Here is a 24,224-nt window from a genome sequence, read left to right on the forward strand (position 1 = left end):
AAAACTCCAATAGAACAATCACTAATCCCAGCAAATGCCAGCAACAAGTGCCTGGGGATTAGTACAAACTACCACACCAACTAATATGGAGTGAGGCAAGGGAAAGCTGAAGCACAAAACAAACAAAAAAATAAACAAAAGAAGAATAAGCAAAACAATCTCACAAAAAAGCATAAAAATTGGATATAATCTACATTCAAGCAAACAACAACAAAAGGACAGAGAGAAGGACAAGTTTATGGATAGCTCAGACAGCGAAGGGAGAGGTGTATGTGGACTTGGAGCAGAAGATTGGAGATTAGATATGTAAGTAGGGTGAAATTTTAACAAGGGGTAAACAGAAAGAATAGGGAAAATCTAAAGCAGTAAAAGGGTAAGATAAACAGGACACTGAAAAGGGGGAGGTTAGGAAGAGAGTGATGGCCTAAAGGTAGAGTTGAGATAGAGTAAAACGATGCTAAAGGAAAGATAAAAATAGAATGTAGAACCCTAATCCCAAAATAAAATGAAGAGAAAATAAAATGAAACTTTAAAAAAAAAAAAAAAGATAAAATAGCAGTAGTAATAATACGGATTGAAAATAAAAATGTAATCATTAAAAAGGTAAAATCAAGTGATGAAAAAAGAAAAAAAAAGTTTCTTGATTAAAAGATGCAAAAAATGAAAATAAAAAATAAAAAAAAATAAAAAAAATAAAAAAATAAAAGGTAAAAATAAAATGTGAAGTAGTGAAGGTCATTCACTTCCTCTGTTTTTCTGTTTGGCACGCCTGTTTCTCAGTCCAGACAGTATTGCAGTTCCCTGCGATCCACTGCTCTTCGGTGTTGTAAGCCAGTCCTGATTTTAAGCAGGTGGTGTGTCTTAATTTCTCGTATTCCTTTATTTTTGATTACACAAGAGTCGATTTGTGATTCAGCCCCTGGGTGGCAGTGTTTCTGGATTAACTTCCGGGTCTATCTATGGCCTCTCTAGGCAGTGTTAGAGCCTTCTTTCCCTGTGGCACTCGCCACCGGCCTGTGGGAGTGGTCTGCCTCAGAGCTGACTCTCCGATGGTCACTCCCCGCTCCGATCCCCAGGTTCCAGAAAAACAACCTTCCCCTGCAGTCTCCCAGGGTGTCCCCAACTGGGTGATCCTATGTATTGGGCTTAGTAATCAGAAGCAAGAATTTCAAGAGGAAAAAGCCCAGTTGTGCGAACTCCGGGACTCCGCGTAAGCCCAGGCACCCAGGGAACGCAGGGGCTGCGCGTAAGTCTGGACTGCCTGAAATTCTTAGGGTGTCCCTGCACTTCAGATCAAAATGGGTTGCTTTTTAGAGTGCCCTTCTCTTAGCAGCTCTGAGGACCCCTTTCCACAATCACAGATCACGCCAGCCCCTACAGCCACGGATTTTTCTAGGCACAGACTTCCCTGGTCCTCCAGCTCCCGCAAAACGCGCGTTCCTCTCTCCCGCCGGGACCAGAGACCTCACCTTATCCCAGGCGAAATCTGACCTTTCCGTGGTGGAGTGTAGAGCTCCTCTGAACCCGTGTGCTTGCGCCAGTTGGGGAGCGTTGTTCTGGGGCTCGCAGCTGTTCCTGGGGTGCCGCAGTTGTGGATTCTCAGGCTTCAGATAAGCTCCACTTTCCGGATCAAGATGGCGCAGACTCCGTGTCCAACCCCGCAGCTCCGGGAGGGGACCCAGCCACAGTTGGTGCTGCCAGGTCAGGGGAACCCCGTTCAGCAGTCCCCCACCTCCTTCTGGAATTCAGCTGTCTCCCAACCAGCCAACAAACACTCCTTGTGCGACCCTCAGCTGTTCTTTCTTTCTGCTCCGGGACAAGGCTCGGAACACGTCTGTCTATTCCACCGCCATTCCCTTTTAAACTTTAATAAAATGTGCTAAAAATCTATTCCAACACCGAGGGGGAATCTGTGCAGCTAGCCAGCCAAGCCACTCCCCAGTCACTTGACTTTAGACGCGAAGGAGCCAAGCTTCTGTCTCAGGACAGTATCACAGATTTAGATTTAGATTGAACCTGAGTCCCTTTGCCAGGTCTCTGTATCATCACGACAGGCACTCCTCTGTCCCCTAACTGGCTGTCTCCCATTGATTTTTAGATAGAGTGGAAGGCAGGGGGAGAGACAGAGAGAGAGAAACATCAATGTGAGAGAGACACATTGAATGGTTGCCTCCCACACATGCCCCAACTATTAATTCCACTGCTTTTGCTCTCAGAAACCAGTTGGTACATTACTTGGAATAGGTCAAAATGGCCAGAATCACATGCTCTAACAGTTAAATTAAATTCCTTTGTGAATCCATCAGGGTCCCGGAGAAAATCAGGTAACTCTTTAGGTAGATTCCTTAATTATGTTCTAGTCCAAGTAATGTATACAATTGCTGGTTCCCCTCTGCCTGAGACCAGCTTTTCTCCAAAGGGAGCTGCTAGAATTCCTGGATTGTCCTTGTCTGAATTTCTATCCTCATTTTCCCCTAGGTCAGTAGTGGGAAGTGGTAGTGGAAGAGATATAGAGGAGATAGAAGGGAAAGGTAGAAGGGAGAGAGAGGGCAAGTCTGGACAAGAAAGCTCAGAGAGCAAAGGATATAGGGGAAGAACTGTAGAAAGGGGATGAACGGGGAATTGGCATTTATTAGCGTTAGCAGTCTTCTTTAGATCAGGGACAGTCTCTAAAATTTTTTTTTTAATTTATTGATTGATTTGAGAGAGAGAGAAACTTGTTGCTTTACTTATTTATGCATTCATGTTTGAGTCTTGTATGTGCCCTGACTGGGGATCGAACCTGCAACCTTGACATATCAGGATGATGCTCTAATCAACTGAGCCACCTGGCCAGAACTCTAATATTTCTTATAAACTTAAAAATATTTTTTTATTGATTTCAGAGAGGAAGGGAGAGGGAGAGAGAGATAAAAACAGTAATAATGAAAGAGAATCATTGAGCGGCTGCCTCCTGTATGTCACTTACTAGGGCTGAAGCCCACAAACTGTCCGGGAATTGAACTGTGACCTTCTGGTTCTTAGGTCAATGCTCAACCGCTGAGCAACATTGGCCAGGCTAAAAATAAAATTATCGGCCCTGGCTGGACAGTTGGTTAGAGCATCATCCCAATATGCCAAGGTTGCAGGTTTGATCCCTGCTCAGGGCACATACAAGAATCAACTAGTGAATGCATATGTAAGTGAAGTAGCAAATCAATGTTTCTCTCTCTAAAATGAATCAATAAGTAAAATAAAAAATAAAAAAGAATTGATCTGTGCTCCTCCTAGAAGCTTCTAATTTCCAATCATTCAGTTTAATTTTACAGCTGGCATTTTCTAATTTTGCATGCAAAAAATAATTTAGGCACCAAAAAATATCAGTTTTGGCCACCTTAAGTTGATATAATTTCTAGTTAAGTCTTCCCATTTTTGTAAGTACTTGTAAGTAAAGGCTTCGTATGTATTATATATCTGCAGGAGTATTAATGGGGACTGGAGGCTGGGAGTTTTTAGTCTTAGAGGCATGATTTTTCACATTAATTTTAGTTTTATTTAGATATCTGCAGAATCTGAACAAATTTCTAGGGATATTGTGTGGTGAGTTGAAGTATGCTGCTTGAGTTGACTGCAAGGGGCCATCACCTCTGTAGTTGCATTCAACCCTCTTATGTGTCCTGATTTCTCTCCCCAGCTCTCTAATACAGTGGTGAGAACTGAGAGCACTAGGTAACAAACTTTGAAGTGCACATCCCCGGACGAGTCAATTAATTAATTACAGTTTAGTTGGAATCCCTTATGGGGCTCCTACATATCATGGGGGATGCCTCCTTGCAGCAGGTCAGTAAGACACTAGAAAAATTCCTTGCCAAGTGGAATGAGGAAAATGAGACAGACAGCTGAACAAACTGGTCTAGCAATTTAGTCAGATACAGAAGGTCACCTCCCTAGAGATAACATCTAGGCCCGTGGTCGGCAAACTGCGGCTCGAGAGCCACATGCAGCTCTTTGGCCCCTTGAGTGTGGCTCTTCCACAAAATACCACGGCCTGGGCGAGTCTATTTTGAAGAAGTGGCGTTAGGAGAAGTTTAAGTTTAAAAAATTTGGCTCTCAAAAGAAATTTCAATCGTTGTACTGTTGATATTTGGCTCTGTTGACTAATGAGTTTGCCGACCACTGATCTAGGCTCTTGTATTTTAGCTCCAGGCCCAGAAAAGCAGCAAGACCAGGTGGGCAGCACCAGGACCAGCTGCAATGACTAATGATCCTCTGCCCTGATGCTGACCAATCAGTAGAGATCATGTCCCTAAAAGGGCACACCTGGAAAACTGGAATATTCTACTGATCCCTAGACTTTTCCTAAGCTTCCAGGAGCACATGTGCCTTTCCATTCCCCCTCCTCCCCCACAGGCACTCATCCCTTAAACTTTAAGGGTCCCCATGAGACCTGCAATCAGGGGAGCAACAGGCAGCAGCAGCTCATCCTGGGCTAACCTCCTGAACCTGTCTCCAAGGCCCCCTTTTCTGTGACTTCCCAGTGAGCAAAAGCAGCCCTGCCCTGGCTCATTTCTTCCCTATAACATTTCTAGAGAGCCAAAGCAGCCTCACTTAGGTCTCTCCTGCTGCTTCTTTTATGCTAAGCCCTTCCTTGGTTCACTGGCCCAGCTTTAATAAACGTACTCTCAATCGCCTGGACTCATGTTGTGGCATCTTTCCTGCACGAAGTCAAGAACCCACATGCTACAAGCTACAGGCTGGCCCTGGGCAGACCTGCTCAGGACCAGGTCCCCTGTCTGGTAACACCCTGGCATCTCCACAAGGAAAAATGGAAATTTGGGCCCTAACCGGTTTGGCTCAGTGGATAGAGCATCGGCCTGTGGACTGAAGGGTCCCAGGTTCGATTCCAGTCAAGGGCATGTACTTTGGTTGCGGGCACATCCAGAGTAGGGAGTGTGCAGGAGGCAGCTGATCGATGTTTCTCTCTCATGGATGTTTCTAACTCTCTATCCCTCTCCCCTCCTCTCTTTAAAAAAATCAATAAAATATATTTTTTTAAAAAAGAAAGAAAAGTGGAAATTTGGGCTGGAGGGAGGAAATGCCCCTTATCTTCATAGCCAAAAGAGTTCGGATTCTCATTTATCCAGCAAAAAGTTATTTGGTCAGACTCTCAGAAAGCAATTCCAATTGAAAGACCAAAGTTAAAAATTAGCCACTCATTTTTTTTCTCCTGTCCTGCCTTAGCCTGGGTTCTACCAACCCTTAAACTTTAGTTCTATCTGAAGGATTTTTAAAAAGATATTTTTTATTGATTTCAGACAGGAAGAGAGAGGGAGAGATAGAAACATCAATGATGAGATTCATTGATCGGCTGCCTCCTGCACACCCCCTACAGGGAATGGAGCCTGCAACCCAGGCATGTGCCATTGACCGGGAATTGATCCTGGGACCCTTCAGTCCATAGGCTGATGCTCTCTCCATTTAGCCAAACTGGCTAGGGCAGGATTTATTTTTTAATACTCACCCAAGGATATGCTTGTTGATTTTTGAGAGAGAGAGAGAGAGAGAGAGAGAGAGAGAGAGAGATTGATTGATGGTTGCCTTCCATACCTGCTCTGACCAGGGATCGAACTTGCAATCTCTTGGTGTACAGGACAATGCTCCAACCAACTGAGCCACACCAACCAAGGCTCTATCTGGAGGATTTTTTAAAAGCAGCTCACACCCAGCCAGTGTGGGTCAGTGGTTGAGCATCAGTCTATGAACTGGGAAGTCACAGTTAGATTCCCGGTCAGGGTACGTGCCCAGTTGCCAGTTGCAGGCTCAATCCCCAAAGTGGGGGGTGCAGGAGGCCAATCAGTGATTCTCACCATTGATGTTTCTATCTTTCTCTCCCTCTCCTTTCCTCTCTGAAATCAATAAAAATATATTTTTAAAAAAATAGCTCGCCAAAACCGGTTTGGCTCAGTGGATAGAGCGTCGGCCTGCGGACTGAAGGGTCCCGGGTTCGATTCCGGTCAAGGGCATGTACCTTGGTTGCGGGCACATCCCCAGTGGGAGGTGTGCAGGAGGCAGCTGATCGATGTTTCTCTCTCATCGATGTTTCTAGCTCTCTATCCCTCTCCCTTCCTCTCTGTAAAATATCAATAAAATATATTTTAAAAAAAAAATAGCTCAATGCCCTGGCCAGTCTTCTCAGTGGTTAGAGTGTCAGCCCATGCATCAAAGGGTCAAGGGTTCAATTCCTGGTCAAGGGCAGATATCTGGGTTGCAGGTTTGATCCCCAACCCCAATCAGGGGTTTGTGGGAGGCAACCAATCAATGTGTCCCTCTCACATCGATGTTTCTATCTCTCTCTCGCCCCCTTCCCTTTCACTCTCTCTAAAAATCAATGGGAAAAAAATCATTGGGTGAGGATTAACATAAATAAATAAATAAAATTAATTAATTAATTTAAAAACCGGCTCAAATAAAATCAGGGCCTCTTATCTTAAAACCAGGAGGTCCAGAATTCCAATGGAAACTCACCCAAGTTCACCCAATGCAAAAAAGATGCAAAACAAAGAACAGGAGAGAGAAACCAAGATGGCGGCATAGGTAAACACCTAAACTGCTGCCTCGCACAACAATTTCAAAACTACAACTAAAAGACAGAACGGACACCATCCAGAACCACAGGAAAGCTGGCTGAGTGAAAATTCTACAACTAGAAGGAAAGAGAAAAGCTCACAGAGAATTGGAGGTACGGCAAAGGGGCTTTGTGCGCGCAGAGAGGAAGGGCGGCTGAGAGCCTGGCTGACTTTCTCTGGCGGAAGGGGGAAGGAAGCCTCCGACCGCACTGAACCCCAGTTCTGACTGCACTGAACCCCAGTTCCGGGAGAACCCCTGGGGACCCACGCTCTTACGGGGGGAGTCTGGACTCTCGGGCTGAGACTCGAGCTGGGAAAGGCAGAAGTCTGAAGGCGCGCGCGGGCCAGTGCACACAAAGGCTGCGGAGGTTGCCACAGGCTTTCCCTAGTGGAAGGGAGTCAGAGGATCCTGACTGCACTGATCCCCAGTTCTGACTGCAGTGAACCCCAGTTCCAGGCGAGCCCCTGGGGACCCACGCTCTTGTGGGGGGAGTCTGGACTCTCGGGCGGAGACTCGGGAGCCAGGGAAGGCGGAGGACTGAAAGTGCGCACGCGCGCGCGCGCCAGTGCGCACAAACGCTGCGGAAGTTGCCACAGGCTTTCCCTAGTGGAAGGGAGTCAGAGGATTCTGACTGCACTGAGCCCCAGTTCTGACTGCAGTGAACCCCAGTTCCAGGCGAGCCCCTGGGGACCCACGCTCTTGTGGGGGGGTCTGGACTCTCAGGCGGAGACTCGAGCTGGGGAAGGCGGAGGACTGAAAGCGCACATGCGCGCAAGGGCAAGGCTGACAGGAAGCCAAGACTGAGACTCCACCCCATCCAAGCTGAGCGCAGAGGCTATTGCAATTTGGCAAGTCTAATCCTATAAGGCTGTCTCCAGCACCGAACTTCTCCCAGCATAGACACAGCTGATCCTTACAGCCAACTGGCCCGGAGGTCAATTCTTCCCAGGGATACCAACAACAATAAAGACTTAATTACAACAAGGCTGTACACACAGTCCGCAAAGGGGTGCACCAAGAGTGTCCACCTCAGGTTAACTGGGGAGGCAGACCCACTGGGCCATATTGGAAACCTAGCACAAATATCTACCTTACCAACTCAGGGAAGCAGTGAAAATGCGGCGTCAAAGAATCAGATCACAAACGAAAGAAATGGAGGAAAACAAACAACTGGATATAGAATTCAAAACCACGGTTATAAGACTTTTTAAGAATATCCTAGAAAAGGCCTATAAATATAACGAGACCCTCGAAGATATGAAAAAGGACCAACTAGAAATTAAACATACACTGACTGGAATAAAAAATATTATACAGAGACCCAGAAACAGAATAGAGGAACACAAGAATCAAGTCAAAGAATTGAAATACAAAGAAGCAAAAAACACTCAACTGAAAAAGCAAAAAGCAAAAAAAAAAATCCAAAAAGTTGAAGATAATGTAAGAAGACTCTGGGACAACTTCAAGCGTACCAACATCAGAATTATGGGGGTGCCAGAAGAAGAGAGAGAGCAAGATACTGAAAACCTATTGGAAGAAATAATGACCGAAAACTTCCCCCACCTGATGAAAGAAATAGACTTACAAGTCCAGGAAGCCCACAGAACCCCAAACAAAAGGAATCCAAAGAGGACCACACCAAGACACATCATAATTAAAATGCCAAGAGCAAAAGACAAAGAGAGAATATTAAAAGCAGCAAGAGAAAAACAGTTAATTACCTACAAGGGAGCACCCATACGACTGTCAGCTGACTTCTCAACAGAAACTATGCAGGCCAGACGGGAGTGGCAAGAAATTTTCAATGTGATGAATAGCAAGAACCTACAACCAAGATTACTCTACCCAGCAAAGCTATCATTCAGAATTGAAGGGCAGATAAAGAGCTTCACAGATAAGAAAAAGCTGAAGGAGTTCATCACCACCAAACCAGTATTATATGAAATGCTGAAAGGTATTCTTAAAGAAGAGGAAGAAGAAAAAAGTAAAGAGAAAAATTATGAACAACAAATACATATCTATCAACAAGTGAACCTAAAAATCAAGTGAATTAAAAACCTGAGGAACAGAATAATCTGGTGAATATAATAGAATCAGGGGCATAGAAAGGGAGTGGACTGATAATTCTCAGGGAGAAAGGGGTATGGGGGGTTCATGAAGTGACTGGACAAAAATCATACACCTATGGATGAGGACAGTGCGGGGGAGGTAAGGGCAGAAGGTGGGGTGGGAAATGGGTGGAGGGGAGCTATGGGGGGAAAAAGGAGAAATAATTGTAATAATCTGAATAAAGATTTATTAAAAAACAAACAAACAAAAAAAAAAAAAACAAAGAACAGGTCAGTGGGGCACCTTGGGCTCCTGCTGGTGCTAAGCATGGGCCCAGGTCTGCAGGTAGTTCTGGTGGGCCTCTTTGGAATCTTGTTGCACAACACCAAGTAAATGCCAAAATAATAAATGTTCAAACCTATAGAAATTTTTTTTTTTTAGTTTATTTGAGCTAAATTGATGACAATTGCCAGGAAGCAAAATCCCAACAGACTGAGAAAATGCTCCAGAGAATGGCAGTTTTGCACCTTATTTATACACTACAATCAAAGGAGGAGGCATTGGTTACATGAAATTCATTGGTGGTAGATTAGGGAAGCAGGACAAAGCAAGGCGGGGGCAGGGGTAGCAGGGAGAGAATCTCTGGGATTGAATAAAAAGTAAAAGGAATAGACACATACTTCTTTTACATAGGTGGGTATAGGATAGCTAATAGTTAATTAACATGATCATAATAACAATGCGGGGATTTGTAGTCTCTGCTCTGGCCTGGTAGTTGTGCTTTGAGGGGTCTGAAAAAAAGGAAATTTCTTTGATATTCCAAAGGCATGTTATTAGGTATATTTTTGCAAATGCAAAAAAGACGACAGGCTCAGCTAAGGTACAGATGGACCTTTGTTAGGGAAAAATACCTACCTAGGACATGATTGCTCACCATGAACGGCTTTCAGTCAGAAAGTTGTTTTTTATTTTAAAAAAATATTTTTATTGCTTTCAGAGAGGAAGGGAGAGGGAGAGATAGAAACATTAATGATGAGAGACTTATCAATCAGCTGCCTCCTGCATGCCTCCCCACTGGGGCTCGAGCCCACAACCCAGGCATGTGCCCTGATTAATAATTGAATTGCCGAAACCGGTTTGGCTCAGTGGATAGAGCGTCGGCCTGCAGACTGAAAAGTCCCAGGTTCGATTCTGGTCAAGTGCATGTACCTTGGTTGCAGGCACATCCCCAGTAGGAGGTGTGCAGGAGCAGCTGATCGATGTTTCTAACTCTCTATCCCTCTCCCTTCCAATCTGTAAAAAGTCAATAAAATATTAAAAAAAAAAAAAAAAAGAATTGAACGGTGAGCTCCTGGTTCATAGGTCGATGCTCAACCACTGAGCCACACCAGCTGGGCTAGTCAGAAAGTTTTAATTTCAGACCATCCTCTGTGGTTACTTCAGGTCTCTGAGTTTGTAAGGCCACCGTGCAGGCCTCCGCTGAGCTTGTCAGGTTTAGTTTGTGGCCCCTTTTTTGTTCTCAGTCAGATGTAATTTTACAAATCACTGCAGGTGGGCTTCAGGGCCAATCTGCCAAGGAGGGGAGGCAAGAAAACCAGCAAGGAGGACCTTCCAAAAGCCCCAAAGGGCCTCCAGGTAGGCCTATGGGTTTGTGTGCCAAAGCCTCCAAGAATCCCAGGCCTGAATGCACAACTCTAAGGTTTTGAGTGTGTATAACAACTTGGTCAGGGGGAGGAACCGCATTGTAACAATCTTTTATGGGCTTCAGGCAAGCCTGTCGGAGGGTTATGATCTGAGAGCTTTTATCTGGGTACCATTCCCTCATGCAGATTAGCAGACAACCAACCAGTGAAGTAGCAAAGCAGTCTTGTACTTCATTTCTTTTTTTTTTTTTAATATATTTTATTGATTTTTTACAGAGCGGAAGGGAGTGGAAGGGAGTGGAGGGATAGAGTTAGAAACATCGATGAGAGAGAAACATCGATCAGCTGCCTCTTGCACGCCCCCTACTGGGGATGTGCCCGCAACCAAGGTACATGCCCTTGACCGGAATCGAACCTGGGACCCTTGAGTCAGCAGGCCGACGCTCTATCCACTGAGCCTAACCGGTTTTGGCTCTTGTACTTCATTTCTTAGGTGGGTGAACTTCCCTAGTCTTTCTCTCTCTCTGTTTTCTTTTTAAATTGATTTTGAGAGAAACAGAGGGAGAGGGAGAGAGGGAGGGAGGGGGAGGAAGAGAAAAACACCCATCAATCATCCATGTATTCATTGGTTACTTCTTGTATGTGCCTTGACTGGAGATGGAACCTGCAACTCTAGCATGTGGGGGACACTCTAAGCAACTGAGCTACCCTGCCAGGGCCACCCCAGTTGTTTTTGTCCCTGGCCAATCATATCAGTTCCTCTCACTCCTTCCTCCCTATTGCCGCCCTCCTTAGGAAAAGCTAGCAATTGGAGTCCTGCTCATAAAGACACCTGGGTCGCTGGGAAGTAGGTTTGCCTTTTCCAGGCGATAAAGAGGTATCTCTTTTGCCTTCTCTTTGTGATGTGCAGCCAGATGACCTGTTCCTTGACAAATGAAAAAGGGTCTCAGAGAAGTGGGGTTCTCAGCAGGCAGAGCATCAATGCTGGGGCCTTCTGTGTCTGTACCAGAGCAGCCCACCACACTTCTGCCCCACTTGTTGCCACTGAACACCCTCAGCCTATGGGATCCAGAGATTTTCCTTTTAAGGACCGCGCTATATGGATGGCGCCTTGTGGGCATCAAGACCTGGGACCTGTTGACAGAACTGGTGGCTATTCAACCAGATGTCAGAGCTAGAAAACAGCTAGGCCCACTTCTTTCACCAGAGCAGAGGGCAGGGGACCCACACAAGTTTACACACAGCTTGGGGATTCCGCCTGTTGTGACCCTTGGAAACCTTTTTCACCCCTCACCACACACACACACACACACACAAACACATACACACGAGTCCAAGCCACAGACAAGCAGTTTATTGGCAAGGAAACATGGAGATGTCTGTCTGACCTTGGAACTTCCCTGGCTTCTCCTCATTCCAGCTCTGCCCTCCCAGCCACTTTCTATGATGTCCACAGGGCCTGGGCCTGGCATGCAGAGCAGAGTTCTCCTTCTGCTGTCTCTGGCCTATTCTGCCGTGTCCAGGTGTCAGGGTGGGTGGGGTCCCCCAGGGCAGGCAGTTCTGGGCTCTGTCTACGAGGGCCCTTCCTGGCTAAGACCATGTCCAATGGCCTGAGGCTGGGTACTGCCTGCCGCACAGCAATACTCTCCTTAGAAGGATGATCAAGTTGCCCCTGCCTAGTTCTGTTACCCTAAAACCCAAGTCTCATAAAGTTTTGACCAAACCATGGTTGAGGTTACTGACCAATTCTTAACAGGTTAGAGGCTACAGGAATTTAGGGTTAAAGACTTCAGGCTAAGACCAGTTTATTAATTCAACAAATATTTATTGAGTGCCTACTGTGCACTAGGCAGTGTTTTAGAAGCTGGGGGTATAGACCACACTGGCACGGTCCTGACTGAGCCCAGCTGGGATAGTTTCCTGAGCTTCAAGATCATTGTCTCCAATCTTCATCTATTCACTCCTTTCTCCAGTTCTTCCCCTCCCACCAACTCCCAGGTCCTTTTTTCTCTGATTAGGAAAGATACCATCCCTGTGGTCTCTGCTCCTCCACTCTCCCTCTACCCCATCATTCCAGTCCCATGGGTGGCTCCTCCTTGAGGGGCCTTGCCAGCCCACCCCCGGTCCCAAAGGGCCTCAGGGCCAGATGCCCACGCTGGTGCTTGATACGGGCAGAGCTGTCGCCAAAACCCTTGCCACACTCTGCACATTTGTATGGCTTCTCCCCAGTGTGCGTGCGCCTATGTTTGACCAGATCTGAGCTCCGGGGGAACTCCTTCCCACAGAAGCTACACACGTGGGGCTGGCTGAGTCCAGAGGGCTGGGCCCGGCCTCGGGGTCGAGGGGCCATGGGTGCTGGGCCTGGGGGGTTATGTGGCCTCAGGAGAGTGGATGGTGGTGGTGGCCGAGCCTGTTCACCACGGTGGGTACGGAGGTGCTTGACTCGGGCTGAGCTGTCAGCAAAACCCTTGCCACATTCAGGGCAGAGATAGGGTTTCTCCCCTGTGTGCACCCGATGGTGTTTCACCAGGTCTGAGCTTCGGCGGAAGCCCTTGCCACACTCGGGGCACTTGTGGGGCTTGTCACCCGCTAGTGGTGGAGGTGGCTCCCCAGCCTGTGGGCCCCTGGGTTCTGGCTCCAAGCCAGGCAGGCCAAAAGGCCCATCACCTGAGTGTGAGGGGCTTCGAGGTATCAGTGGGGGGCTGGTACCAAGAGGAGGTGGGGGGGAGCTTGAGCTGGGGGGTGGGCTGGGGATCAGGGGGTAGCCTGGGAAGCTGAAGTCCTGCGGCTCCATGTGCGTCAGGCGGTGGCGGAGAAGAGTGGAGCTGAGGCTGAAGGTGCAGTCACATTCAGGGCAGGCGTGAGGCCTCTCGCCAGTGTGGGTGCGGAGGTGCTTGACCCTGGCAGAGCTGTCAGCAAAGCCCTTGCCACACTCAGGGCAGAGGTAGGGCTTCTCTCCCGTGTGCACCCGTAGGTGCTTCACCAAGTCTGAGCCCCGGGCAAATTCCTTTCCACACACATCACAGCCAAAAGGTTTGGGCCCCAGGTGACTGCGCTGGTGGCTCAGAAGACTGCAGCTGAGCACAAATCTTTTGCCACAATCGGTGCAGATATATGGCTTGTCCTGGGCTTTGGGTCCCTGTGCGGCTGCTGTGGCTGCTCGAGATGGCTGCCGCCGGGGCACCATGGGCCGGGGGGGCTGCTCCCCACGGTGTGTTCGCTGGTGCTTGATGCGAGCAGAACTGTCACCAAAGCCCTTGCCACAGATGCCACACTTGTAGGGCTTCTCACCCGTGTGTGTCCGCTGGTGTTTCACCAAGTCTGAACTCTGCCGGAAGCTCTTGCCACATTCTCCACAGATAGTGGGGCGCTCACCAGCAGGGACCCTGGACCTAGGAATCTTTGGAGGGCCCTGGGCCGGCGGTCTGGCTCTGTAGGGCTTTTCACCACTATGAGTTCGCTGGTGTTTGATCCGGGCAGAGCTATCCCCAAAGCCCTTGCCGCAGACCCCACACTTGTAGGGTTTCTCCCCTGTGTGTGTCCGCTGATGCTTCACCAGATCCGACATCTGCCGAAAGCTCTTGCCACACTCGCCACATACAGCAGCCCGATCACTAGCCTGGCCCCAGCGTGGTTCTCCCAGGAGCCGGGGGCCTCTATCTCGAGCCTGAGGTTTTCCTGGTCCCTCTCTCTGGACCCACAAGTCATCCCAGGTCTGGATGCCTTCAGGTTTGAGGGAGGCATTTCCTATTTCATGACCTGGGGCCAAATCTTCCTCTTCCTGGAACGCCAAGTCATCCTCCTGTGGGGTATGTTCAAACTCATCCGTCTGAGACATCTCCACATTCTCACCCCCTAGACCTGGGGAAAGAAAAGCGATTTGTAGACCTGCCCTTTCGCTCAGCCCAGAAAGGCTTACTTGACAATCTGTTGTCACAAGGATCTCTCTCTCTCTCCCCACTCTGAACTTCTAAAGAACTTAATATTATTTGTGCCTCTCATTAATAATAGTATTTTCCTTTTAACCATGCCTTTAATACGTGCCAATAACCGAACTAAGCATTACTGAGCACTTGCAAACGATCCTATGGGGTAATACTATTACCATGCCCATTTTCAGACTCAGAGAATTTAAGTCACTTGCTCAAGGTTATAAAGATTAGAAAGTAGCAAAGCCAGTTTCTAACTCAGGTCTGTCTGACCTCCAAGCCTGTTACCACTACATTACATTGTTCCTATTTAGAAAACCTGGTATTTGCTATTTCAATTATATCTTTTTGATATTAGCCCATTCTGTAATTTATTACTTCAGTCATCTGTGTTTACCTGAGATGCCCCAGGCACACACCTATCCCTCAAGATGCTTAGGGTTGGTAGGAGAAATAAGACAAAGCAAAAATAATTATACTGGTGGGTTCAGAATAACTGCACTGTCACAAAAGTAGCAAATATATATATATATATATATATATATATATATATATATATATATATAGAGAGAGAGAGAGAGAGAGAGAGAGAGAGAGAGAGAGAATAAGGAGATAGGAATGGGCTTTCACTTCGAGAAAAAAATAAACCATGGAGAAGACTGGAGGATAAAGCTGGAAAGCTGGAAAGGGATGTTGGGACTAGGGCTGAACTGAACACTAGGCTAACACTCTTAATTAGTAGGCAGAAGGGAGCTAGGGCAGGTTTTAGAGGAGGGAGACCAGATTAGATGTAGTCTTGGATCAATGTGGGCGCAGAGTGCATCACTGGAGAAAAGAGGGCTGAGGGGAGGTTGTTGCAACTGCCTGATGAGGCAGCATGAGACCCGAAGTAGGGCAAAGGCAGCGAGGACCGTGAGGACTGTTGGGGAGGGGGAGAGTCCTTGAGATGACTCCCTACCGGCCTGGCGCACAGTAGGTGCAGAGATACACTGACTCCCCACTCTGTGTTTGCTCCTGCTCCCCCTCTCTCCCTGGAAACACAGTTGATTACCGATTTTTCTGGGTCTTTGCTAGGCAGAGCCCAGCATCGCAGTCCTCAACCCAGCTATCACCTATACATGGCGGCGCATCGCTGCGGCCCTCACCTGTTCGGGCGCCTCTCAGCTGCTCCCTTTCCTCCGGGCCATGAAGGTCTGGACCCCAGGGCTCTCCCGCGCGCTCCATCGCAGGCACGCCGCCTGGGCAAGGGGACAAGCATACAATCCACGGTCACACAACCATGTGCGGCCCGCGCCCTGACGTTGCCCTCTGCCGGCTGGCGCGGGCACCGGGCAACATCTGGGTCCGAGGTGCAGGGCGCGGCTCCCGGTGCCCGCCCTGCACCCCTGCCCCCGCCGGCGCCCCTGCACCTGCTGCTCCTTCCGGCTTGCAGCCGCCCGCACCTCTGGGTGCCTCCGGCTCCGCCACCCCACGCTCCCCGGAGCCTCTGGATGAGGCTCGGTGTCCGAGCCCCCGACAGCTCTGGGATGCGGGCTCCGCGTCCAACGGGGAGGGGACTCGGCCCGGGCGTCCCGGGGCGGCTGCCGGGGGCGGGGACGGGAAGCGGAAGAGCGGGCCGCGCGGAGCCACTCTAGGACCCGGAGGAGCCGCGCGCCTGCGGCGGCCGCGCGGTCGGCCCGAGCTCGGTGGCGGCGGGCGGGCGGCCGCGTGCCGCGGAGAGGGCTGCTCTAAGCCGAGGACGGGGCCCGAACTCGGTGGTATTAACCGTGTGCCTCCTGGGCCAGCGCTGGTGATGAGCCGAGACTCTTCCTAATTGTCGCTGGGCCGGGCCCTCCGCGCCGACCTGCGGGGTCGGCGGACGGCGCTCACCACCCGGGCCGGAGAGACAAAGAGATCTAACTGCGGACCCGGCGGAGGGGTGGGGGGCAGACCCAGGCAGACAAAGGGCGGCGGAGACCTCCGACGGGCGGGGGCGTGGCTCCGAGACGCTGGAAACAAAGCCGGCCGGTCGGAGACTCGAGAAACAAAGCGGGGCCGGTCTGGAAAGCCGAGAGCCGCGGTGGGGGTGGGGGTGGGGATGGGGGTGGGGGCTGGGGGCTGGGGCGGTGGCGGCGGCGACGGAGACGGAGACGGAGGCCGGATGCCTCCAGGGACGCCTCCGGGGAGAGGCGGGCAGATGGAATCGGACCTGCGGCCAGAACGGAGACCCTGAGCCAGAGACTCACAAAGTCGTAACCTAAGGGCACTGTGTCAGAGAAGACGCTGAGGCTGAGAGGCCGAGAGGCAGCGGCAGACGAAAATAGCCGGAGCCGCCAGAGACAGAGATGTAGAAACAGAGAGATATAAAGTCATTGAAGCAGAGGCGGAGGAGCTGTAAGAAAAGGCCAGGATCCTGGAGAGAAACAGGTCTAGAGGCAGAGGAACAAAGACAATGAAACAAGCAGAGACAAAGAGGCAGACATAAAGAGGCCAAGGGGAGACTAAGGGACAGGTCCACAGCCCTACCAAAGGCCAAGCCAGGAGAGGCTGAAACATTAAACCCTGTTTCCCAGCTTGGGAGGGCCCTGGCTGGCGCTGTGTTCCTGCAGACCAGGGCCTGAGTCCCAATATCTGTACTTTGGGTCGGCTTGTCTTTGGGGAGTAGTGCCTGGAAGTTTCTGCAGCCCATCTGATGATGGGGAGGGGTAACTATATTAATTCACGTTTATTAGCAACTCATTGCTAAGCCAAGAATTGGTATAAAGCGATGGAACACATGTAAGATTTGTCCTTGGGAATGCTGCCAGTTTAAAGGGACAAGCACACAAATCGTGAAACATGAACTATAAGGCCTGTGTTACATGCACCCGTAGTGGGAGAGCAGGAAGAGTTCTAATTGGGGAATGAGTTCTAATTGCTTTATTTTGTGTGTCTGGTATGCATGGATGTTAGACACAGACAGAAACAAGGACCACAAATCAATTAACACATGCTTATGGGTCACCAACCAATGTCTAGACACTGTTTAGGCCTTGAAAATACACAGAAGCTTATTAGGAAGCTCTTGGCCCACTAGAGTATGGAAATGTGCAGATGACATGACAGATCCTATACTGAAAGGAGAGTAGGGGCAGAGAGAGCGAGATACTTCTGTAGAGTTTGGTGGCTTTGGACATGTCTTTAAGGTCATTTGTTTGATTTCTGGCTCTGTCATTTACTACTGTTTGACCTTGGGGAAATTACTTCTGTTTCCTGAGCTGTGAAATGGGAACATTAATACCTAATTTGAATGGTTGAAGAGTAGTATGTGTAAAAACACTTGGCAAAAAATATCAGCTATTGGTTTTTTGGCTAGAGTAACCAAGGAAGGTGTGGCATTTTTGAGCTGGTACTTCAAGGGCAGCTAAGATTTCAAAGTCCAGAGCCTGGCTGAAGTGGGGGTTGAATGAAGAACTCCATACGGAGGGAATGAAATGAACAATGGCCCACATACTAACTAAAAACCTAGAATATGCTAGCACAGTGGTCGGCAAACTGCGACTCTTCCACAAAATACCACGTACAGTGCAATTGAAACTTCGTGGCCCATGTGCAGAAGTCGGTTTTCGGCTCTCAAAAGAAATTTCAATCGTTGTACTGTTGATATTTGGCTCTGTTGACTAATGAGTTTGCCAACCACTGTCTAGCAGATTGAGATCCAAAAATGATTAAGACCTATCCTCAAAGAGGACAATTGAGAACATTCCCATTTTAATGTGTCATGAGTTTATATAATAGGAAAACAGTGAAAGCGTGTATGGTAAGTTTATTCATTTATGCCACAAACATTTCTTGGGGGTCCAACATGTGCCAGGTATCTGTGCCAGCAAACAGGTAAGAAGAGGTTAAAAAATGGCAAAGAGCTAGCCCCTCTTGAAGGAACCTTCCCTCCAAAAGCTGAGCAGCCCACACATCATACCCTTTTGCAAAGCTAGCTTTGACTGAGAAGACAAAGCCTGGAGTTACTAGGTCTGAACTTGGTTTTAAAGATACAGAAGCCCCTCCAGGAAATGCCTGGTGGGGCCATAGGTAGCTATGAAAACATAGCAAGATAAAAAACTAATCCAAATAAAAAAAAAATATATATATATATATATATAGATATGTGTATACATATCTATATATATATATATTTTTTAAATATGTTTTTATTGATTTCAGAGAATAAGGGAGGAGAGAGGAAACATCAATGATGAGAGAATCATTGATCGGCTGCCTACATGACCCCCTACTGGGGATGGAGCCCGCAATGTGGGCATGTGCCTGACCAGAATTGAACTGGTGACCTCCTGCTTATGGGTTGATGCTCAGCCACTGAACCACACCGGCCTGGCTAAAAATATATTAAAAATAAAAATAACTAATCCAGATTATTAAATGGAAAAATTGCTGAACACCGTGCATTGCCCCATAGGAAGCTTAAGGTGGGATCTTTCTCTAAACAAGCCCCAGACCTTATCATACGAATGACTATGCATGATTTGTTGGAGTTAAAAAGCATATAAATAGAATATTGTGTCACTATTAATTCACATCATCTCTAAACACAAAGACCAGCCAAGCACCTTTTCTGCAGAGCACATTTTAAAAATATATTTATTGATTTTTTAGCGAGTGAAGAAGGGAGACAGAAACATTGATTTGTTGTTTCACTTACTATTTTTTAAATGTTTTTATTGATTTCAGAGAGAAAGGGGGAGAGAGAGAGAGAGAAGAGAAACATCGACATCAATCAGTTGCCTCCTGTACGCATCCCAACCTGGGATAGAACCAGCAACCCAGGCAAGTGCCCTGACTGGGAATTGAACTGGCAATCTTTCAGTGCACAGGACGATGCCCAACCAATTGAGCCACACTGGCTAGAGCTATGTTACTTCCTTTGACTCAGCAATTCCTTTTATAGGAATTAGGCCCAAGGAAATGGCTGGACAAGTACACAATGATATTACCACAAAGATGTTCATCCCTGCTCAACATTGTTTATCACAGTGAAGAATGGGAATAAACCTAAATACTGAGCATCTATAAAAATAACAATGTAGATGTGCATTTATTATCATAGAAAAAGAAAAAATGTACAAAAAAGAAAAAAGAAAGATGTATAGCCCTGGCTGGTTTGGCTCAGTGGATAGAGCATCGGCCTTCGGACTGAAGGGTCCCTGGTTCGATTCTAGTCAAGGGCTCATGCCCAGGTTGTGGGCTCGATCCCCAGTGTGGGGCGTGCAGGAGGCAGCCAATCAATGATTCTCATCATTGATGTTTCTATCTCCCTCCCTTCCTCTCTGAAATCAATAAAAATATATTAATAAGAGAAAAAAGAAAGATGTATAGAACATACTAGTATGAATGGACAAAAACAGGTTTCCAAACAAAGTTATAGTATCCTATTTTTGTAAATATATATTAATATGTATAGACATAGGAGAAAATCTAGAAAGTTAAAAAGGCTTAATAGTGATATTAGATGTAAATTTTTCTAATCTATTTGCATTTTTAAAATTTTTCTATGAGAATATGTGTTGGTTATGTAATAAATAAGTGAATATACATGTTTATTTTACATGTTATTTTAAATATATTTTATTGATTTCAGAGAGGAAGGGAGGAGAGAGAGATAGAAACATCTATGATGAGAGAGAATCATTGATCAGCTCCCTCCTGCACGCCCCACATAGTATGTGCCCTGACTGGAAATTGAACCATGACCTCGTGGTTCATAGGTCTACACTCAACCATTGAGCCACGCCAGCCAGGCCCATGTTATTGTCTTAAAAGTTGCTGAATAACTCAGGGAAGAGCTGATCAGAGTCTGAACCTAGGGCAGGAGCAAGAGGGTAGAGAAAGAAGGGGACCAATTTTTCTGATTGTTAGGAAGCACTTGGACACCAATTGGATATATCCTGTGGAGAGCAAGGGTGGGAGGAGTTCAGTTTTAACTGACTGTAGGGCTGCTCAGCCTGATGAGCAAGGAGGAAGGGTTGTGGTGAAGGGGGAGGAGCATTATCCCTTCCCTTGGCTTCTGGAAGGACTGTTTATCCCCTCTTACACTACTTTAGCGTCGATGCTGTCACAACTTTTGGCTATTTCTGTCTTCCCAGAGGACTGTAAGTAACCCTGACTGATTCACTCTGTTTGGATCCTCAGCAACTAATCTACAAGAACCCACTAGATTTGAACTGGTGGCACTGTCATCCCCAGCTCATTTCATAACAATACTAGCATTCTGTGCGAGCTCCTCTCATCTGCCAGGCACGGTACTGAGGGCTTTTTGTGTATTAGATCATATAATCATCATGACCCTATCAGATAGAATTTATTGTTGGTGCCATTTAACAGATAAACTAAGTCAGGGGACTCTTTCCCACTACCCACTTGGGAGTCTGTACTTGTTCTTCAATAAATCTCCACCTTTGCTATACCATCTTCAAAAAAAAAAAGAAAAAAAATAGAAAAAGAAACTAAGTCACAGAGAGGTTAAAGTAAAATGCCCATGGTCACACAACTAGTAAAATGACACTCTTAATGTCTCTATAATCACATGAAGTTTGCACAACTTCTGTGACTTCAGTGTGGCAGGAGCTTCCAATCCCATTTGATAGATGAGGAAAGTAAGACTCGGGTGATTTTTCCCAAGGTTACATGAAGGGAACAGTACTAGAAATGAAGTTGAAGTAAGGATAAGATATACACATGGCAACATGGATAAATCTTAAAAATAGTGCTGAATTGCCCAGCCAGCGTGGCTCAGTGGTTGAACATTGACCTATGAACCAGGAGATTGCGGTTCGATTCCTGGTCAGGGCACATGCCCGGGTTGTGGGCTTGATCCCCAGTGTGGGGTGTGCAGGAGGCAGCCGATCAATGATTCTCTCTCATCGTTGATGTTTCTTTCTCTCCCTCTCCCTTCCTCTCTGAAATCAATAAAAATATATTTTAAAAAATAGTGCTGAGCCCTGGCCAGTTTGGTTCAGTGGATAAGAGCGTTGGCCTGCTGACTGAAGGGTCCCAGGTTCAATTCTGATCAAGGGCATGTACCTTGGTTGCGGGCACATCCCCAGTGAGGGATGTGCAGGAGGCAGCTGATTGATATTTCTCTCTCATGGATGTTTCGAACACTCTATCCCTTTCCCTTCCTCTCTGTAAAAAATCAATAAAGTATATTTTAAAATAATAGTGCTGAATGAAAAAATTCACAGAAATATATTCATGTATATATATATTCATATATATAAAACCATTTGTATAAACATATACTGTATACTAGCCCTGGCTGGTGTGGCTCGGTTGGAGCATTATTCTGTACACAAAAGGAGAATTTGATTCCCCATCTGGGCATTTACCCAGGTTGTGGGTTGGGGTGTGTGCAGGAAGCAACTGATAGATGTTTCTCTCTCACATCGATGTTTCTTTCTCTTTCTCTTTCTCTCCCTTTCTCTAAAATCAATAATAAAATAAAAAATGTACTGTATTGTACACATATTTCAAAATTTATACAAATACAAAAATTACACATTAAACTCATTAGACTGAAGAGGAGAAAGGATTGAGCTATAGGCTGTATTAATCTGCTCAGGCTGCCATAACAGAATGCCACAATCTTAAACAGACATTTATTTCCTCATAGTTCTAGAGATTGGAAGTCCAAATTCAAGGTGCCAGTAGGGTTGGTTTCTGGTGAGGCCTCTCTCCAGAGGTTGTAGATAGCCATCTTCTCACTGTATTCTTACATGTCCTTCCTCTCTGCAGAGAGAGATCAGTGGTATCTCTTCTTATGACCCCAGACCTACCAGATCAGGGCCCCACACTTATGACCTCCTTTCACTTTAATTACCTCCTTAAAGGCCCTATCTCCAAATATAGTCACTTTGTGGGTAAGGGTTCCACACATGAATTTTTGAGAAACACAAGTCAGTCCGTAACATGGACTAAAAGGGACATAATAAAACCACAAGAAGTAGAGAAAGAAAATGGGCAGGATCCAGAACAAGCAGGCCCTTATAAGGCATAATAAGGAGACTAGCTTTTTTATTTTTAAAATATATTTTTATTGATTTCAGAGAGGGAGAGAGAGAGAGAAATATCAATGATGGATCCAGCCAGCAACCAGGCGTACGCCTGGACTGGGAATCGAACCATGACCTCCTGGTTCCTAGGTCGATGCTCAACCACTGAGCTATGCTGGCTGGGCTAGCTTTTTTTAACTGCTTGCTTTTTTATTGTTGTTAATCCTCACCTGAGGATATTTTCCCATTGCTTTTTCAGAGAAAATAGAAGGGCGGGAGGGATGGGGAGAGAGTGAAACATCAATGTGAGAGAGACCATGGACTGGCTACCTTCCCAACGTGCCCTGTCCAGGGGGTGGAGAGCCCAAGTATGTGCCTGCCCTTGACTGGGAATCAAACCTGCGATCCTTCAGTGTGCAGGCCCTAATCTACAAGAATCCACTTTGCCACACTGGCCAAGGCAAGGAGACTAGCTCCAAAGGCTCAGAGAGGCCCTGGTCTCTGTGGCTCAGTTGGTTGAGCATCCTCCTGTGCACTTAAAGGTTGCTGGTTCGATTTCAGGTCAGGGCACATGCCCAGGTTTTGGGTTTCTGGCTTGATAGAGGGAGAGGGGGTTGTGCAGGAGGCAGTTGATCAATGTTTCACTCTCTCCCACTCCATTCCTCTCACTCTAAAAGTCTTTTAAAAAATAAAACTCAAGAAAAAAATCTTTTAAAAAAAAGGCTCAGAACCCTACTTGGTTTGGCTTAGTGGATAGAGCGTAGGCCTGTGGACTGAAGAGTCCTGGGTTTAATTCCGGTCAAGGGCACATGGGCAGGTTGTTGGCTCAAGCACCAGTAAGGGGTGTGCAGGAGGTAGCCAATCAATGATTCTCATCATTGATGTTTCTATCTCCCTCTCCCTTCCTCTCTGAAATCAATAAAGATATATTTTAAAAACAAACAAATAAATAAAAATAAATTTTTTAAAAAGGCTCAGAGAAGTCACTCAGTTCATAAATGCTAAGGTCAAATGGTATATAACTGATTGACTCCAAAGTTCTTGTCATCTGAAACCACTGAGTCCTGATAACAAAGTGGAAATGTGTGTATTTCATTTTACATTAGGAAAATGGAGTTCAGAGAGGCCAAATGACTTGCCTAAGGTCACATAGAAGAAATTCTTAGTTTTTAAAAACTATATATTTTATTGATTTTTTACAGAGAGGAAGGGAGAGGGATAGAGAGTTAGAAACATCGATGAGAGAGAAACATCGATCAGCTGCCTTCTGCACACCCCCTACTGGGGATGTGCCTTCAACCAAGGTACATGCCCTTGACCGGAATCAAACCTGGGACCCTTCAGTCCGAAGGCCGATGCTCTATCCACTGAGCCAAACTGGTTAGTGCTCTTTCTGAGTTTTAATGGCACTTTCTTTGTGCCAGTCCTTGTGTAAGACACTGAGGATATAGAAATTAGGAAAACATGGTCCCTGCCCTTAAAAAGCTCAGCCATGAATAGAAGAGACATCCAGGTAAGCAAATGTGGTCATTGGAGGGCCCTGTTAAAGGTGCTGGGAAGTCCAGAGGAGGGAAAATGACTCTGCCTAGGGTAAGTTGAGGAAGATTTCAGAGGAGGAAGAGCGCTTTTAATCAAATCCTTGAAGGATGAAGAGTTCACCTGATGCAAAAAAAGGAAAAGCTCAGTATGGGCAGAGTCAAGGATGTGGGTACTTGCTAAGGGAGAGTGAGTAATGGCATGATGAGGCCAGATGGGGAAGGCTTTGGCTGCAGGTCAGAAATCTGACTTGATTCTGAGATCACTGGGGAACCCTGGAAGAGTCTCAAGCAGGGGATGCCTCGGTCAGGATTCTAAGGAAGGTCTCTCTGGCAGTTGTCCAATGACCTGTAGTCTTTTTAAGAATCCATTGCATTTAAAGAAAAAAAATCCATTGTATGAGTTAGTGAGAAAAAATGATGGCCCCTCCCACCTCCAAT

General features: G+C 46.8%; 1 protein-coding gene across 1 annotated transcript; it reads right to left on the minus strand.

Annotated features, from left to right (window-relative positions):
- Nucleotides 1–12,110: 12,110 nt before the first annotated feature.
- Nucleotides 12,111–15,864, minus strand: ZNF48 (zinc finger protein 48). The gene is made up of 3 exons (XM_080678165.1): nt 15,637–15,864; nt 15,373–15,465; nt 12,111–14,159 (listed from the first exon to the last, which is right to left on the minus strand). The coding sequence occupies exons 2-3, from the start codon at nt 15,449–15,451 to the stop codon at nt 12,367–12,369; spliced, it is 1,872 nt and encodes a 623-aa protein (XP_080534291.1). The 5' UTR covers nt 15,452–15,465; nt 15,637–15,864; the 3' UTR covers nt 12,111–12,366.
- Between the last annotated feature and the right edge of the window lie 8,360 nt (nt 15,865–24,224).

Source organism: Plecotus auritus (genome assembly GCF_963455305.1).
Source record: "Plecotus auritus genome assembly, chromosome: 7".
Lineage (NCBI taxonomy): Eukaryota > Metazoa > Chordata > Mammalia > Chiroptera > Vespertilionidae > Plecotus > Plecotus auritus.